Source organism: Triticum urartu, chromosome 4 (assembly GCF_003073215.2).
Source record: "Triticum urartu cultivar G1812 chromosome 4, Tu2.1, whole genome shotgun sequence".
NCBI lineage: Eukaryota > Viridiplantae > Streptophyta > Magnoliopsida > Poales > Poaceae > Triticum > Triticum urartu.
In genome coordinates this window covers 384,594,792-384,611,699 of record NC_053025.1, presented here as the reverse complement: position 1 = coordinate 384,611,699, position 16,908 = coordinate 384,594,792, and the positions used below count along the sequence as shown (strand labels likewise).

The 16,908-nt window shown below is 53.3% G+C and overlaps 1 protein-coding gene, 1 non-coding gene and 1 pseudogene across 2 annotated transcripts; all 3 read left to right on the top strand.

The window, feature by feature from the left end:
- The first annotated feature begins 19 nt into the window (after positions 1 to 19).
- Positions 20 to 11,009, top strand: LOC125551715 (60S ribosomal protein L18-3-like). The gene is made up of 5 exons (XM_048715012.1): positions 20 to 176; positions 265 to 354; positions 458 to 586; positions 685 to 867; positions 10,636 to 11,009. The coding sequence occupies exons 1-5, from the start codon at positions 174 to 176 to the stop codon at positions 10,792 to 10,794; spliced, it is 564 nt and encodes a 187-aa protein (XP_048570969.1). The 5' UTR covers positions 20 to 173; the 3' UTR covers positions 10,795 to 11,009.
- Positions 9,472 to 9,550, top strand: LOC125555181 (annotated as a pseudogene).
- Positions 9,621 to 9,713, top strand: LOC125555068. The gene has a single exon (XR_007304519.1). It is a non-coding gene; the product is annotated as a small nucleolar RNA Z223 (small nucleolar RNA).
- Positions 11,010 to 16,908: the final 5,899 nt, after the last annotated feature.

The window sequence follows — 16,908 nt, the reverse complement described above, 5'->3', positions numbered from 1 at the left end:
AGGCTCCAAGCCACCGGACCGGACCCAACACAACACGGGGTTCCCGACCTGGTGCTGGTGCGCACAAACCCATTCGAGTCAGACTCCACCGCCGAGCCTATATATGCCTCACTCTTTCGGCTCGCCCGCAAAACCCTAGAACCCACCCCTACGCCGCCGCCGCCGCCGCCGCCATGGTAACATACCTCCCGGCCTGCCTTGTCGACGCTGATCTATGTAACCGTGGGCACGATCTGACCCATCTCCTGTGCTCTCTCGTGGCAGGGTATCGACCTCGTCGCCGGCGGCCGTAACAAGAGGACCAAGCGCACCGCGCCAAAGTCGGACGATGTCTACCTCAAGCTTCTGGTGAAGGTAAGCCACACGTTCACCTCGATCCGGTGGAGTCCTCCCCATTTCCTGCCGAATTTCGGAATTTATTTTGAGCAGCGTCTCATCCCGATCCGTGTGCGTGCAGCTCTACCGCTTCCTGGTGAGGAGGACCAAGAGCCAGTTCAATGCCGTGATCCTGAAGCGCCTCTTCATGAGCAAGACCAACCGCCCGCCGCTCTCGCTTTGTCGCCTCGTCAAGTTCATGGACGGCAAGGTCTCTGTTCGTTTGCTTTGGTGTTTATTGATGCGTGATTAGGTTCTTTTCGTTACCTCTGCATGACCCTGTTCGGCTTTGCGATTCTGGGAGTGCAGGATAACCAAATCGCTGTGGTCGTGGGCACCATAACAGATGACAAGAGAGTTTACGAGGTGCCGGCGATCAAGGTGGCAGCGCTCAGGTTCACTGAGACGGCAAGGGCCCGCATTGTGAATTCCGGTGGAGAATGCCTCACCTTTGACCAGCTGGCCCTTCGTGCTCCTCTTGGCCAGAACACGGTAATTTCTGCTGCCCACTTATGTTCTCATCCTCACTCGTCACTAAGTTTGTCTACATACGACCATTGCTATGGATTACAATGTTTTCTATACTTCTAACCGGTGATCCACAGGGAATATGTTTGTTACTAGACTTCTTTTTGTTGTTGCATGCCCTTGTCGGACCGTACTATTTCAGATCCTGTTACATAATCAGATTTAATGTTGCGAAATTTAAACTCAACTTGCCATCTCAGCCATATAAAATATCAGTTTTGCTAAAGCACATCTAGATGTGCCATAAGTATTGCACATCTAAATCATACTCCCTCCGTCCCAAAATTCTTGTCTTAGATTTGTCTAAATACGGATGTATCAAGTCACGTTTTAGTATTAGATACATCCGTATCTAGACGAATCTAAGACAAGAATTTTAAGACGGAGGGAGTATGTCATTGATCTTACATTGAGATTCGTGTGAATTTTTTTTCTCTTTTTTCTTTTTCTCTTTATGCTTGATTCACTCATTTAGATGTGCAATAACTAGAGCACATCTAGATGTGCCCTAGACACACCCATAAAATATCTTATGGTTCTAGTACTTTTTATATTAAATTACCAAAAAAGGCTTTCGCCCCGCTTTATAAATAAAGCAACCACCAAGCACAGAATATCAAGGTCACAACAACAACACACCACACACACTCACACAAAGCCACCGCGGGCATGGTCCAACACACACACTCAGACAAAGAGACCCAAGTTTCGTTGTGGGCACAACACAACAAGCCCAACACAAGCACACGACGAGACAACAGAGAAACGGCCAGGCGGTGGCTATGGCGATGGCGAGAAGACGATGATCTAATCCGGTTTCGGAGGTGGTGGGGGAAGCGGTGGAGCCATCCGGAGAGCCATCGTGCGAAGCTGGGTGATGATGGAGGTGATGGCATCTCTCTCCTTGGGCGGCTAAGCGGCCGCCAAAGCTGCAAGTAAGCAGACCATTTGAACAAAGCGTCAGTAGCACGACGAAGAGGGATGCGCTGAATCACAAGTTTATTCCTAACAGTCCACAACGTCTAGGCCAGCACCCCAATGGACAGCCACCTAATGTGGCGCACTGCGGGTGGGATCGCCTGGAGGTCGGCGAAGAGAGCGGGGAAGTTGTTGTGGTCCCAGCTTCCACCCACTATCTCGCGGAAACAGCTCCATAGGAACTGTGCGGACACGCAGGTGAAGAAGATATGATTCGAATCCTCTTCCGGCCCGCAGAGCGGGCATCGCCCATCACCTGGGCCATTGCGCTTCAGGACCTTGACGCCAGACGGGAGGCGGCCACGGATCCATTGCCACAAGAAGATCCTAATCTTCAGGGGGGGGCGAATCTCCCAAATGAAGGTGAGCGCCTCATGCCCAGGCGAGGGAGCAATGGCCTGGTACAGGGACTTGGTGGAGAATTGTCCAGAAGGCTCTAGACGCCATCTGGAGCTGTCATCCTCGGTCGTAAGATCAGGCGCGTGCAATGCAATGCAGTCAAGCAGCTCCTGCCAGTTGGCGGTCTCAGCCGGACCAAAGGGCCTCCGGAACGCGAGCTGCCCTAAGTCAATAAGGGCTGCCGTGACAGATATCTGAGGGGCCACCACAATGGAGAATAGGTCGGGAAAGCGGGCCGCAAGGGGCAAGTCGCCAGACCATTTGTCGAACCAGAACAGGGTGGCGGTGCCTGATCCGACCTCTATCGAGGTCCCAATCTTGTGGATTGGGAGGAGCTGGATGACGGATTGCCAGAACTGGGATCCCCCAGACCGCTGGCAGAAAGCGAGAGGCTGGCCTCAGAGGTATTTTTGCTGAATGATGTGAAGCCACATGCCACCATCTCCGTTGGCAATCCGCCAAAGCCACCGAGTTAGGAGGGCAGTGTTCATGCGTTTGGAAGACATGATCCCGAGTCCGCCCTGGTCGCGAGGCTTGCAGATTTCTGACCACCTAACCATGTGGTACTTCTGCTTGTCGCCCTCACCGGCCCAGAAGAAACGGCCCTGAACAGTGGCGATCTCGTGATGAAGCGTCTCCGGAAGGTTGTAGAAGCTCATGATGAACAAGAGCAGGCTGGAGAGGGACGAGTTGATGAGCACCGTACATGCTGCTTTGGAGAGCCAACGACCTTGCCAAGGCTCGATACGGTGCTGAAGCTTCCCCACCGTGGGGCGCAGGTCTGCCACCGTGAGCCTAGAATCACTAATGCGTATCCCCAGATAAGTCGTGGGGAAGCTCCCAAGTTGGCAGTTAAGCCGATCCGCAATACTCTGGCGCTCGTCTTGGGAGTACCCCAAGACCATCACCTCGCTCTTGTCGAAGTTGACCTTGAGGCCAGACATCTGTTGGAAGCACAACAGAAGGAACTTGAGGTTCGAAATATCACTCTCCGATCCTTCCACCATGATGATGGTGTCATCCGCATATTGGAGAAGGGAGACCCCGTGCTCCCCAACAAGATGCGGGACTATCCCCTTTATGCGGCCCGCCGCCTTGGCCTTATCCAAGATGGCGGCCAGAGCATCGACAACCATGTTGAACAGGAACAGGGAGAAGGGGTTGCCCTGGCAGGAAGAAAGGGCCGATCTCCCCATTAATGTTCACCGCGGTCTGGCCTGAGGAAACCATCTGCATCACCCTAGTCACCCACCGATCATCGAAGCCCTTTTGGAGGAGACATTCCCGAAGGAAAGACCAGCTAACCGTGTCATACGCCTTGTGGAAGTCTAGTTTCAGGAAGACTGCCTTGAGGTGTTTGGAGTGAACCTCATGGAGTGCTTCATGAAACACTAGGACTCCGTCAAGGATATAATGACCCTGGATGAAGGTCGATTGATCCGGGTGAGTGATCCGGTCGGCGATAGGGGCCACCCTAATGGCGTACCCCTTTGCGAGGATGCGGAAGATGACGTTAATCATCGTAATCGGGCGGAATTGGCTGATCTTTGAGGCCCCCGCCACTTTGGGGATGAGGGGGATTACACCAAAATTGAGCCGGGCGAGGTCGATGGACCCGACCAAGAACTCGTCAAATAGGGCCATCACCTCAGGTTTGATCACCTCCCAGAAGGTCTGGAAGAACTTCACTGGGAGCCCATCTGGTCCAGGAGCCGAGGATGGATTCATGCCCTTAATAGCCGCCCAAATTTCAGCCTCAGAAAACGATGCCGTAAGGGCCTTGTTGTCCGCTGGCGAAACGCAACTGTGGGCAGGCCAAATATCTTGCGCCAGGGCAAGACCTCCCCGTGGGGAAGCAGAGAATAGGTCTTTGTAGAAGTCGTCTACATGAGCCTAGATGTCCTCGGGACTCTGCAAGAGGGACTCTCCGTCCCAAAGAAGAGGGATGGTGTTCCGGCGTCAACGGCCGTTCGCAATGGCATGGAAGTAGGCGGTATTGGCGTCCCCTTTTAAGGACCCAATCCTGAGTACCCCGTAGACGCCAGTAGGCCTCCTCGTCTGAGTAGATGACCGTGAGCTGGTCTTCCGAATCATATCTAAGCATCCACTTGTCAGCTGAGAGGCCAGTGGTGTCAGCCCGCAGGTCGAGCGCTTGGATGTCATGAAGGAGAGCGTTTTTACGCTCCCGGATGTCGCGGCCGACGTTTGCGCCCCAGCCCTTCATGAATTGCTGTGATCGCTTGGCACAGAAGTGCCAGTTGTCGACGGCCGAAAGGGATCGATGGGGGGCCTCACGCGCCTCGCGCCATCGCGCGCCCACTGTGGCAGAAAACCCAGGCTGCCGCAACCAGAAGGTCTCGAAACGAAATCGGGGCGGAAGGGGAGGACACTCATTCTCCGAAGAGAGGAGAAGGGGGGCGTGATCTGAGCCAATCCGCGTAATTGCCCGAAGCGATGCTAGGGGGCAATGAATGTCCCACTCAGGGGAAGCGAAGATCCTGTCAAGAACGGAGCGAGTTGGCTCAACTTGTCGGTTTGTCCAAGTGAACCTGGCCCTGACACGATTGAGCTCGCGAAGCCCCATGTCTGCAATGCAGTTATTGAACATCTGCACCCGCGGGAAATTCACCAAATTATTGCTCTTGTCTTCTTCCGAACGAATGAGGTTGAAATCACCTCCCACCACTACCAGGAGCTGAGCGGCTGCTACCTTCCTACGGAGCTCACCGAGGAAGGCCTTCGATCGGTGGTGGTTGGCCGGCCCATAGACCGTAATAATTTCCCATTTGAAGTTCAGTGCCCGCTCAAAGATCTCCATGCTCACGAAGAACTCACCCCGCTCCATGCTCCCTACCTTAAAGGTGGCATCCTTTACCCCTAGGAGGATGCCACCTGAGTGGCCCGCACTCCCACTAGAAGGGAGCCAGTGCCAAGTAAATAGGTCGGACCTCAAGTGCTCGAGCTCCGACAGAGAGAATTCCTTACGCATGGTTTCTTGAATGGCCACAATGTCGATTTGCTCAGTTCGCATGTATTCGATTAGTTGGCGGCGTCGGCCATCTTGACTGAAACCGCGGATGTTCCAGAAGAGGGTCCGCATCACTCATCCATCGGGGGCTGCTTGACCCGAAGACATGAGAGGCGCGGAGAGCAGCGGTGCGAGAGCGAGTGCGGTCGCGGATCTCAACTGGGGCGGCCGCCATGCGAGGCGAAGGGTTCGGGGCCGTCCCCGAAGGAGAGGGTACTCGTGCACGGGCCTCGACGAGGCGACCATCTAGGATTTCCCCTGCATGGTTAGCCTCAAACTGAACTGCGGGGGGGGGGGGGGGGCTCTCCCCGAAACACAATTGCCGAGTCCGCTGCCACCTTTGCGAGGTGGCCAAGCAGAGCCGACTCCAAAGCCGAAAAGGAACGAGTAGCGGATGAGGCAGGAATGTGCGGTGTACCTGGCTCGAGGTTCTGGGCAGCGGCCCGGAGCTCTGCCTGCTCGGGGATAGGCAGAGTAGGGCTACCCACCGGTCTGGCCGCCTCGATCCGAGCACTGCATCGAGAGGTCACCGGAGACGAGGTCGACCTGGCCCGCCTGGAGTAGGCCGCGGTCTGGGAGGGTGGAGGGGGGCGGCCACCGGGGTGGTCACCACCACCTGCAGCCCCACGGCGGCGGAGTCCGGAAGCACCAGAGGCGGACCAGGATGAGCAAGGCAGAGAGGCCCATCGGGTGCCCGGGGAGTCAGGTCGGCGTCGGAATGTCGGACCTCCGCCCCCTGGTGCGGCCTGGAAGCTGCCGCAGGCAGCGGGGGGGGGGGGGGGTGGCGCCAACCCCAGGGCGGTATCCCCAGCGGAAGGGCCCGAGGGAGGCGGGTCCAGAGCCGCCACGACCGCCCCCGGGAGCTCCTCCAAAGGCGCGGGAAGCATGGGCGCGGCCGAGCTGGGCGGGTTCGGGACGGCCCTGGCGGAGAGGGCGGTGAAGACATCGAGGGGCGGACCGTCGGGTGAGCGAGGCGATGAAGCTGGGAAGATCTGGAGGCTGGCGTCCGAAGCGTCGAGACCGTCGTCGGGGGACGGAAGAGCGGCTGAGGAGTGGGAGCGTCTGGTCCCACCGCCACTCCTAGCAGCAGGCGCGGGAGGCTGGGCGTGAGGAGGACTGTCCTCGGAGTCATCGGCGTCCTCCTTCGAACCGGAGCCGCGTCCGTGGTGGGGGTCTTGGTCGCTGCGGCGATCCCCCGCACCATCCCTGTCCGGCCTGGCCCCCAAGAAGCTGTCGTCGGGGATGCGGGGGCGGCCAATGTGGTTGGGCGGCTCGGGGGAGATGTGGAGGTCAAAACCCTGATCATTGAAGAACACCCGGATCGTGGCGCGGAGCTTGGATGAGTCGAGGCATTTGACCTTGACGCGAACCTCCTCTTTGTGGAGGGACAACTCGTCCACCACCACCACCTTGCCGAGGATGTGGGACATGCTCCGAATGACCCGCTTAGATCGAGCGATGTCGGGTAGGCCACCGATGAGGATCCAAGCCGTGTCCAAGACAGCCACTGCCAGGGGGTCCCGCACCGGCACAGAGATGTCCACCACTAGCTTGTAGAGAGCTAGAGTAATGTCTCCGCTGCGGGTGTTGTAGCCATGGCTAACAGCGTCGGGGAACACGACCGAGAACTGGCCTCCAGGCAGCATGGTGACCTGCCAATCCCAGGAGCAGTGGTAGAGATGGTTGAGCTCGGCCTCTATCATCTCTGTCGAAGCGACCCCATCCTTCACAGTGACAATCACCAAGAGCGATGGTGAGGGGGAGGGGATGTCAGGCACCTCGACGTGGAAGAAGCCGAGGCCCTCAATCCCATGCCCGTACATCACCAACTCCTCCGCCACCGGGCGGTTGGGGCAAAGGATCGCCGGGTGGTCAGGATCCGAGCAGAGGTAGCAGCCCTGGGGCTGAGTACATGCCACCTGGGAGAGGCCGCAGTTGAAGCACTTGACAAGGCTGGAGATGCGGTCATCAAGGAGAAGCGCGGTCGTGGTAGATGTCGACGGGTCATGAGTAGAGCCAATGGTCGGGGCCGCGACATTGGGACGCCCCAAGCCCCGCTTCTTCCGGCCGGCCCCGGCCAGCGCCATTGCGCGAGGGGGGGGGAGCTCGGTTCCCCACGCAGGGGCTGGTAACGGCGAGACTGGCCAGAGGGGGGTAGAGGGCCTTGCGAGGCAGCGGGCTGGATGTGGTCAGGGGACCGGGGCCAACCACTGCGCGCCGGAGATCGGCTGGACTCCCGCCTGCGCACCGGGGAGGGCGAGCGGCGGTGCTGGTCGCGCCACTCAGCGGCAGGAGGGGGCAACCGGGACCGGCCACGGTGGTCCGACCGGTCGGGCGAGCGGCGAGGGGGGGACCGGCGATCTCCGTGGCCGGAGAGCTGCCGGCGGAGGCCGGCCTCGTGCCAGAGAGCGTCGGGGGAGGGGCGGGAGGGGTCGCGTCGGTCGTCCATGCGGGAGTCGTCGGGCCGACGCTCGTCAGCGCGGCGCTTGGGGCGTGGGGCCGCATCGTTCCAGTCTCTGGGCATGCCGGCGGAGGGCGACGACGGGGAGGGGTGGCGGACGGCGCTGGCGGCGGGAGGGGGCGAGATGGGATGCCGGGGGAATCCAACCGGCGGCCAAATAGGCCGGCCTGGCCCAGGACCGCGCCAAAGTGGGCTGGCCCGTAGGCGAAGCCGCACCAGGGGGTGGCCCAGTGCCAAGCCCAGAAGCCTCGAGGCCCACAGCGGCGCGGCCCAGCCTGCGAGGCGGGGCGGCAGCACCTAGGGTTTCCCCCGATGCTGCCGGCATCAGCGAAGGGGCAACGGGGAGCCAAGGGCGTCGCAGGGACTGGCTGGGGGAGAACCGGAGCGACGAGGAGCCGAATGCCGCGATGAACGGGCGGAAGGGGGATCGACGGGCGACCACCGATGAGGCAGCCGGGGTGGCGGACGGCGCTGGCGGCGGGAGGGGATGGGGCGCGGGTTAGGGTTAGAGCAGGGGCGGGAGGGGGCGAGATGGGATGCCGGGGGAATCCAACCGGCGGCCAAATAGGCCGGCCTGGCCCAGGACCGTGCCAAAGTGGGCTGGCCCGTAGGCGAAGCCGCACCAGGGGTGGCCCAGCGCCAAGCCCAGAAGCCTCGAGGCCCACAGCGGCGCGGCCCAGCCTGTGAGGCGGGGCGGCAGCACCTAGGGTTTCCCTCGATGCTGCGGCCACTGCCGCGGCCGGCGCCGGCGCCGGCGCCAGCGAAGGGGCAACGGGGAGCCAAGGGCGTCGCAGGGACCGGCTGGGGGAGAACCGGAGCGACGAGGAGCCGAACACCGTGATGAACGGGCGGAAGGGGGATCGACGGGCGACCACCGACGAGGCAGACGGTGGGCCGGACGGCGGGCGCGGCGGGGCGCTGGGCACGGCCCAGGTCGGACCGCCCCGCGACGCCCCACGCCGGAGCACGGCGGCGGCGAGCGGTCCTGGACCCAAGGGCGTCCCTTTTTCGCGGGGTCGGCAGGAGGGGGAGCGGGGGCGGGGCCGGCGAGCCGAAGGGGGAGATGGACAGCCGGCGGGTCTCGCTGGACGATGGGGCGGCCGGCAGCGGCGTCATCATCCTCCGCCACATCGGCCCAGCGCAGCGGCGCCACCACCACGGCAGGGGCGGCGACGGCCTGGGGGAGCAGGGGGCGCGCGGACCCAACCAGAGGAGCAGGAGCGACGGGGGGCTGCGCAGCAGCGCCGGCGGCCGGGGCGAGGCCGGCCAGAGGCGCGAGTGTCAGATCCGAGGCCGCGGGCGGCGCGTCGCCATCCTACATCAGACCGATGGATTTAGCTCGCCAAACGAAATGGTGAGCGCCAATTTATATTAAATTCATTCAGTCTAGCTTGATCCTGCGAAGGTGGAAGTACCTGTATCACCATGGTGCTACTATCTTGCAAGTAGGAGATAGACTGATGTGCCCAGAAATAGTTTTAATCGCTATGACTCCAGTAGGCAATATGATTGTTTCTTGAGTACAGTTTGTTTCCCTTCTGAGCATATTGGTGTCCCCAGGCTTCTCAGATCACAATCCTGAAGAAACCCCCAATTTCTGTGCTTAGATCTACTATCCCATTTGGTGTTGCAGGTCATGTCACTGTGATTGAGTGGTCATGCATCTCTTGTCCATGTAGTAACAAAATTTGCATTGGAATGATGGCAGTGACCACACCTGCGCTTCTGTTAATCTGTGAAGCACAAGAGAAAACAGTGGTTGAATTTCTTCAAATGAACTAATACATTCATTATTACTCTTCCTTCATTTTATTCTTTAAGATTTATTATCTTTGTATGTTCTCTGGTTTACTGCAGCAGTGATGATACAAACCTTCAGCTTGCATGCCAGTTCTGCTTCTGAGAATTCATGACTGAGAAAGCTGAGATAGATCTGAGCCTTGAACCAGCACATCTTTCTAGGATCATTAATGATTTTGACACTTGCATTAGTTATGTTCTTCTTGGGAACCTTACTCTGGACCAAGGAGGTTTAGCTGGTGCATAAATCTATATGGTTGTCTTACCAGCCCATCACATTATTATGATTGCTTTGGCGCCAAATGATCTAACCGAAATTCTGCTCTTTTGCTTCTTCTGGTGTCCTTCAGTCAAATGTTCTAACAACACTAGCTCTCTCCTTTTTCTAAATGAATGATGTAGTTTCAATATTTGAATATTTGCTGTGTTCTTGGAAGAACATCATACGATGCATAGTCTAGTGGTACATGCTGTATGCAGTGTGGACCAATACTCTGCTTATTGGTTGATCCCACTAATGGCATCATGATTTTGTTATATGAATGTTTTTTGCTTGCTTAAGTGGTGGGCAGTTTATACTTGAGTATGGACTATGGTAATACTTGAAAATGCATGCACCTGCATATTATGCTACGCTCAATCTGTTGACAAATACTGCTTATTCTCCAGTGCTCTGAATATCGTGATTCTATCGTAGAAATGTTTTCGTGCATTGCATTTTGCATTTTCAGCTATTGATGCAATAAAAACCTACACTTTAGGCATGATTTATTTTAGTGCACATTTTTTTGGGTTGTGATGTTTCAGCCTTGATGTTTGGATGCTAGTCTAGTATCGTCTCCCACTTTTTTGCGACCATGTATTGCCCCTATTATGTGTAGTGTTCATGTCTGTACACTGTTGTGCTGTAAAAATTCCTTCATAATGTTGTTCCTGTTCTTCAAGATATTGCGCTTCTAAATATGCAAATATATGTCATTGCATACCGGCATTGCAACTGGCCCATTACTCTGTGCTGTTGGTTGTGTACCAAGCAAATCATCACAAATTACAATCGTCTTAACAGGTTCTCCTGAGGGGCCCTAAGAACGCCCGTGAGGCAGTGAGGCACTTCGGTAAGGCTCCTGGTGTGCCGCACAGCCATACCAAGCCTTATGTCCGCTCGAAGGGAAGGAAGTTTGAGAAGGCAAGAGGAAGGAGGAACAGCAGAGGCTTCAAGGTCTAGGTTGTTGCTTGTTCATGTGCTACACAGCTCTTGTTTGAGTCTGAGTTATGTTATTATTAAGTGCTAGGATCATCTAAATTTTGTTCGAACGTCATGCACTGTGTAAGAAATTTACATCTGTTTTACCTGATACTGTACTGTTTAACCTCTCTCAACTGGAAATCTTTCAAGTATCTGATCCTCTTGAATGAAGTATGATGGATTGTTTGGCTGCCTGCCGCCCTGTGTCGATTAGGCAGTGGGCTAGAGCCTAGAGCCACGTTCTGCATACGTGGTGTTTGGTTGGCAGCACATGAGGCTAAAAGGCAGGCTTTTGGTTGCTCGTGGCCTCTCAACAGGCGGTACCAAATCAAGGTCGCGTCCCAGTCCTATTCCCTCCGTTCCTTCATGTAAGGTGCATTACCTTATTTTCCACATGGAGACCAAGACACATAATTATAGACATGTTATGGCGAAATTACCCTTATTAAATTTGTTAGTTAGTGGCAAGTAAATCAGTTAGTCCATAAAAATAAGAGATACACCTTACATAAAGTATATCTCTCTTGATCCCTATAAGGAGAGATACATGCAATCGACCTAAAGATATTTTCCTTATTTTGCTATAAGAAGAGATACAGACAATCAAGAGAGATATATTTCCTTTTTTCTAAAGGATAACAAGGGAATCATGAGGAATTAGAAGAAGGCCACTACTCTGCGCCGGTGCACCGGCCGAAAGTTTCGGCCGGTCTGGCTAGATCTATCCGATCTACGTGCACAACCGTCAGATCTCTTCCTCGTCCTCTCCCGCATCCATCGTCAACCTCCTGCACGGGGAAAAGGTTGAGGAAGGAGAGCACCGCCCCGCACCCGACAGCAAGCCGCCACCGGCCTTCCCGCGTTGTGCTTGCAACCTTGCGCCGCCGTTCACATCCCTCATCGCCAGCCGTCGTGTCCCTGGCAGCTCCTCGCCACGGCAGGTCGCCGCTCCGACATCACGTCTATGTAGCACCAGCCAACAACGGTTGCACCTCGCCGCCCCCTCATGGTTGCAACACTAGGTCCGCGCCCGGACGCCCTCGCCAACCCTCGCCGCCGGGTGCATGTTGCTCGCAGCGCCGTCATCTCCCTGGTCACCACTTCCATCTGTCACCATCGAAGCAAAAAAACTCACCGATGGAAGCTTTGCAGGTTGCCGGTTGCAACAAAATCAGAGCCACGATGGTCGTTGATGCAAAATCAAAAAACGCTTCCAGCAAACGTGAACGCCTGTTCCAGCTTTTGTTTTTGACGGTTGCAACATTTTACGGCGTCGCCGGCGAGGGTGTAAGAGCTCCGGTGGTCGGTTGAAGCAAAATCAAAAAAATGCTTCCAGCAAATGTGAACACCCGTTCCAGCTTTTGTTTTTGCCGGTTGCAACATTTTACACTTGGACATCTTGTTGTAGCAAAAGTCAGGCGCCATCGTCGCCGGCCACGCTCCGCCGTCGCTCGGTTGCAACAAAATCGAGCGCCAGTGGTAGCTTCCTCGATACCAGTTGCAGCAAAAACGTAGCATCACCGCCGGTGGGGGAACGGGGGCAAGGTAGGGAGGGAGGGAGCTGGACGGAGTGCGGGGAGGCGGCGGTGGAGGCACGCGGCTTGGCAGCAGGGAATGGAGGGGGAGCTCGCGGCATTGAGGTGGAAAGAGGAGATGTTGGATCAGGGAGGTGGGAGGACGGTTACATGGGCCCATGAAAAAAGAGGCATGGCCCTATGCGGTCGCGCTGGGCGCGTGACGAGGCGTGCGACCGACCCAAGCTTCGGCCAGCGCACCGTCTTGAAACGTTTCCCTTAGAAGAAATGCACCTTAGATTGTGGAATTATGAGTAGCTACTAAGCAAATGACAATTTGTCATGACATGCCAGGTACTAACAAATGATAACCCTTATATGAATCAAGGGCGGAAGTTTGTCAATGATGATGGGAAGAAAAGAGATTATTGAAAACATTAAAGAAACGTCATGCTGCAATTGGATATCCTCCGGATGGTCTTAAAACATTAGTCCTTCTATGTGTCAACATAAATTCATATGGAGCCAGATGCCAAATAAGTTGATCATAAGTGGTAAGGAATGACATACTAAAACTTCTGGAACAAGTATAATTTATCCTATAACTAATAATAGATAAGTCTTACATTGTGGTCCTAAGAAATGTTGCATTATTCCTCTGACAAAATCATACAAAGAGTTGTAACTGGTTATATGATGATTATGATTTTAGAAAATTGAAAAAGACTACTAGAAAAGATTATTATCCTTTGCCTTTTATTGATCAAATGTTAGAAAGATTATCTAAGCATACACTTTTTTTGTTTCCTAAATGGATATTCTAGTTTATCTCAAAAAAAACATGTCTCTCCTCAGAAGAAAACTACTTTTACTTGTCCCTTTAAAACTTTTTCTTATAGATGTATGCCATTTGGTTTATGCAATGCATCTGCTACTTTTCAAAGATGTATGACTGCCATATTTTTTGAATTCTGTGAAAATCTTATTCAAGTCTTCATGGATGATTTCTCCATCTATGAAACTTCTTTTGATGAATGTTTGAACAATCTTGATAAAGTTTTGCCTCTTGAACTAGAACATAAAGCTTATTGGGCGATGAAAGAACTTAATTATGATTTTAAACTTGCTACCGAAAAGAGGATATTTGATATGAGTTCTTTAGATGAATGTGATGGGATTCATTGCAAGGTAAACAAATTTTTTCCTACGAGAGAAAGAATAAACCCAAGATCCAATCTACTAGATGCTAGCAACGAGTGGGAAAAGGTCTACAAACCCTTGTAGAACACACCCGTTTAATAATCCAAAGATCGTGGGTGATGTAGTCATACTTTCGTCGGATCAATTCGATGTAGCACCACACGAATGGTGCCTCTGAATTGTACACGTGCAGCTTGATGTCGTATGCTCCTTTTTCATCCAGCAAGCGAGGGGAAGAGGTGGATGAGATTGATATCGGCAGCAGATGGCATGGTGGCAGAAGTATGATGGAAATCCGGCAGAGCTTCGCTAAGAACTGCACGGATGAGAGACGTATGGAACGAGAGGGAGGTGGCCAGCAACAGGGATGTTAGATCCTGCGGCTAGCCCCTCCCTCCTCTATTTATATGCGTGTGGGGAGGAGGCTTGGCCCCCTCCTCCAAGCGTCTAGGGTCTGGGCACCAAAGGGGGAAGAAAATCTACTTCTTCCTTCCCCACCGATCGTGATCCCTCTGTTTTAGGGATCTTGATCTTATCACTACTGCAGGAATGCTTAGTATGCTGGGCACCAAATGGCCAGCAGTGGCGGGCCAGGCTCCTAGGGGCGCCCGCCACTGACCTTCTGCCACTGCTATGATGCCATCAGTGACGGGTGGGCGCCCGCAACTGTTAGAGTCCACCGGTGGCGGGAAGTGCTACCTGCCCGTCATTGGTTTATGTTATTAGTTATGGCGGGCTGTACCTGTCGCCCACCACAGCTACATCCCTCCAGCCATTCTAGCACCCAATACAAATAACCACATTACAGCATACAACTAACCACATTACAACATACAACTAACGTAAGCGATTATACACATTACATTTAACATAGCAATAATCTAAACTTCATATAAATAGATGTACGCATTAGTGTACAACAACTCATGTCACATCATTAATACAACAACACATACATACAAGACCTCATGATAACAACAATACCATAATGACAATGAGCTGGATAAAGATAATCAAATTCTTTACTCGTCCACTTGTCCACACGGTCTTGCATACTTCATAGTTGATTTTCTTACGAACGTAATTGACATAATGATCCTCAAATTCTATGTGGACGTAGTTAGCATAATGATCCTCAAGTTCTTTTTTAGTCTTATATCCTTTGTAGCTGCTGTTTTTGTATCTGTCCACTTGCTCCTTGCATATCTCCCATGAATCATAAATTCCAGGATTCCTCCCGATGTACACCACATACCAGTTCCACTTCATCTACGTAAATAAATAAAGAAGCCAACAAGTCAATTTCATAGTTATGCAATCACATAGAGTAAAGTCACATCATAATCTTCATAGCATTATAGACGATACAAATCACCACGTTGCACAGTTCATTAGTAGTTCAAAAGCAAAAGTTTAGCTCCACCATTCGCCTCAATCATATAGATCACATGAAAGCTATGCACTAGTTGTTCAGCTCCATCATGAGCTATCCCCGCCTTCCGTCATCTTCGTGATCTCGTCTTGGGTGGTCCTCGCAGCTTCGATGGCTACTCGAGCACTCTCCGCACCTTCTTGCGCACTCTCAGCGGCTGCTCTAGCGCTCACGGAATATGCCTGAGCACTCTTGGTGGCTGCTCGAGCACTCTCGACATGGGCGAGCACAATCTCGGTGTACTGAGCCATCCTCGTGACAATGTCTACGGCAGTAGGAATCCTGTCTATGGGTGTAATGAGGCGTGTTGGCTTCTTCATCTAAATCGCATTAAACAATTTGTCATTCAGATATAACATTTAGAAAAAAACAACATGATCGTATTGAGTGTCAGAAATTAAGTGAAACGGAACTTAATCCATGCTTCGCAAAAATATTGGCACTCACTATGAAAACTACATCTATATGTAGTCTTTTTGTATAGCACACACAATCAATTTTAACACACGCAATCACTTATGAAGATTCAATGATACATCATACAACAAATTTAGCTACACTAATAAAATGTTGCACTAGATTTTTATCACTATTTTGTACATTTTAAATACACTAATAAAAAGAGAGAGAAACCATACCACAAGTAACCGTTGATAGAGAGGAAGGAGGTGTGCTCACGGGGCCAGAGTCGGAAGGGTGGTTGTATGAGGCGAAGGTCGATGGCGGAGGCGTCGACGGACGGTGAGTTCGACAGAGACGAGCACGGCTTGGATGCAGAGGAAAGCACGAGCGACGGTCACGGGGAAGTAGTTCGAGGTAGCGTTGCATGGCGACGCCGACGAACTTCGAGGCAGGGACGGAGGCACGGGTGACGGGGAAGATTGGCTCCTTGGTCCCGTTTGAGGCGGCGGACCGAGACCTCGTCGGTGGCGACGGAGGACGCCATGACATTGGCGGAGGCGAGAGAGGAGGGGAGAAAGGGTTTGGGTGTAGAATGAGATTCAAGTGGCATGGGGGAGGGTAGGTAATGTCTAGTAGAGCAGCGACGGGCGCGAGTAGTAGCCCACCACCCAAGTATAAGCGTGGGAGGTGGCAACGTGACCAAATATAGTTGTGGCGGGCGACTGCTGTGGCGGGTAATCTTCGCCGCCCTCCACAACTACTCACCTAGTACTGGCGAGTGTGCTTTAGGACTCGCCACTACTTTCTTTCATAATTAACCGTGGCGGGTGCCACACCCCACCTGCCACTATTTGGGGTTCACCTATAAGCTCTTTCCCAGTAGTGTATCCCTTCGGGATTTGATCCTATTCCTTTTAAAGAGGATTTTGGTGCGCATGGACCAGAGATGTGGTGCCTTGTCCCACTACCCATGTCCATTTGGGTCTCTCCACGCAGGTGGGTCCCACTTTGAAACCTTCTAGAACCTTCCTGGTATAATACCGCAAAATCCCGAACTTTTTCGGTAACCCTGAAAATACTTTCCATATATGTTTTCTTTGTCCCCAGACCATTACGAAGCTCCTCATGATGTCTGGGATCCCATCCAAGACTCTGAATCAAAATTCGTTAACACCATCTTATTATCTCATCAAACCCTAGCGACATCGAACGTTAAGTGTGTGACCCTACGGGTTCAAGAATATGTGGACATGATGAAGACTCCTCTCTGATCAATAACCAATAGTGGGACCATGGATGCCCATAGTGGTTCCCACATATTCCAGGAATATATTTCATCGGTTGAACCACCATGTCAAGGATTCAAATAATCCCGTATACAATTCCCTTTGTCTTGTGATATGTTACTTGCTCGAGATTTGATCGTCGATATCACCATACCCAGTTCAATATCGTTACCAGCAAGTTCTCTTTACTCGTTCCCTAATATAGTACCCCCGTGACCAAACACATTAGTCACATGCTTGCAAGCTACTTATGTTGTTG

Excerpts from the sequence above, each read along its gene's own strand:
- LOC125551715 (XM_048715012.1), top strand. Across the intron at positions 355-457 it reads ACCTCAAGCTTCTGGTGAAG|CTCTACCGCTTCCTGGTGAG; the intron begins GTAAGCCACACG and ends GTGTGCGTGCAG. Across the intron at positions 868-10,635 it reads CTCCTCTTGGCCAGAACACG|GTTCTCCTGAGGGGCCCTAA; the intron begins GTAATTTCTGCT and ends TCGTCTTAACAG.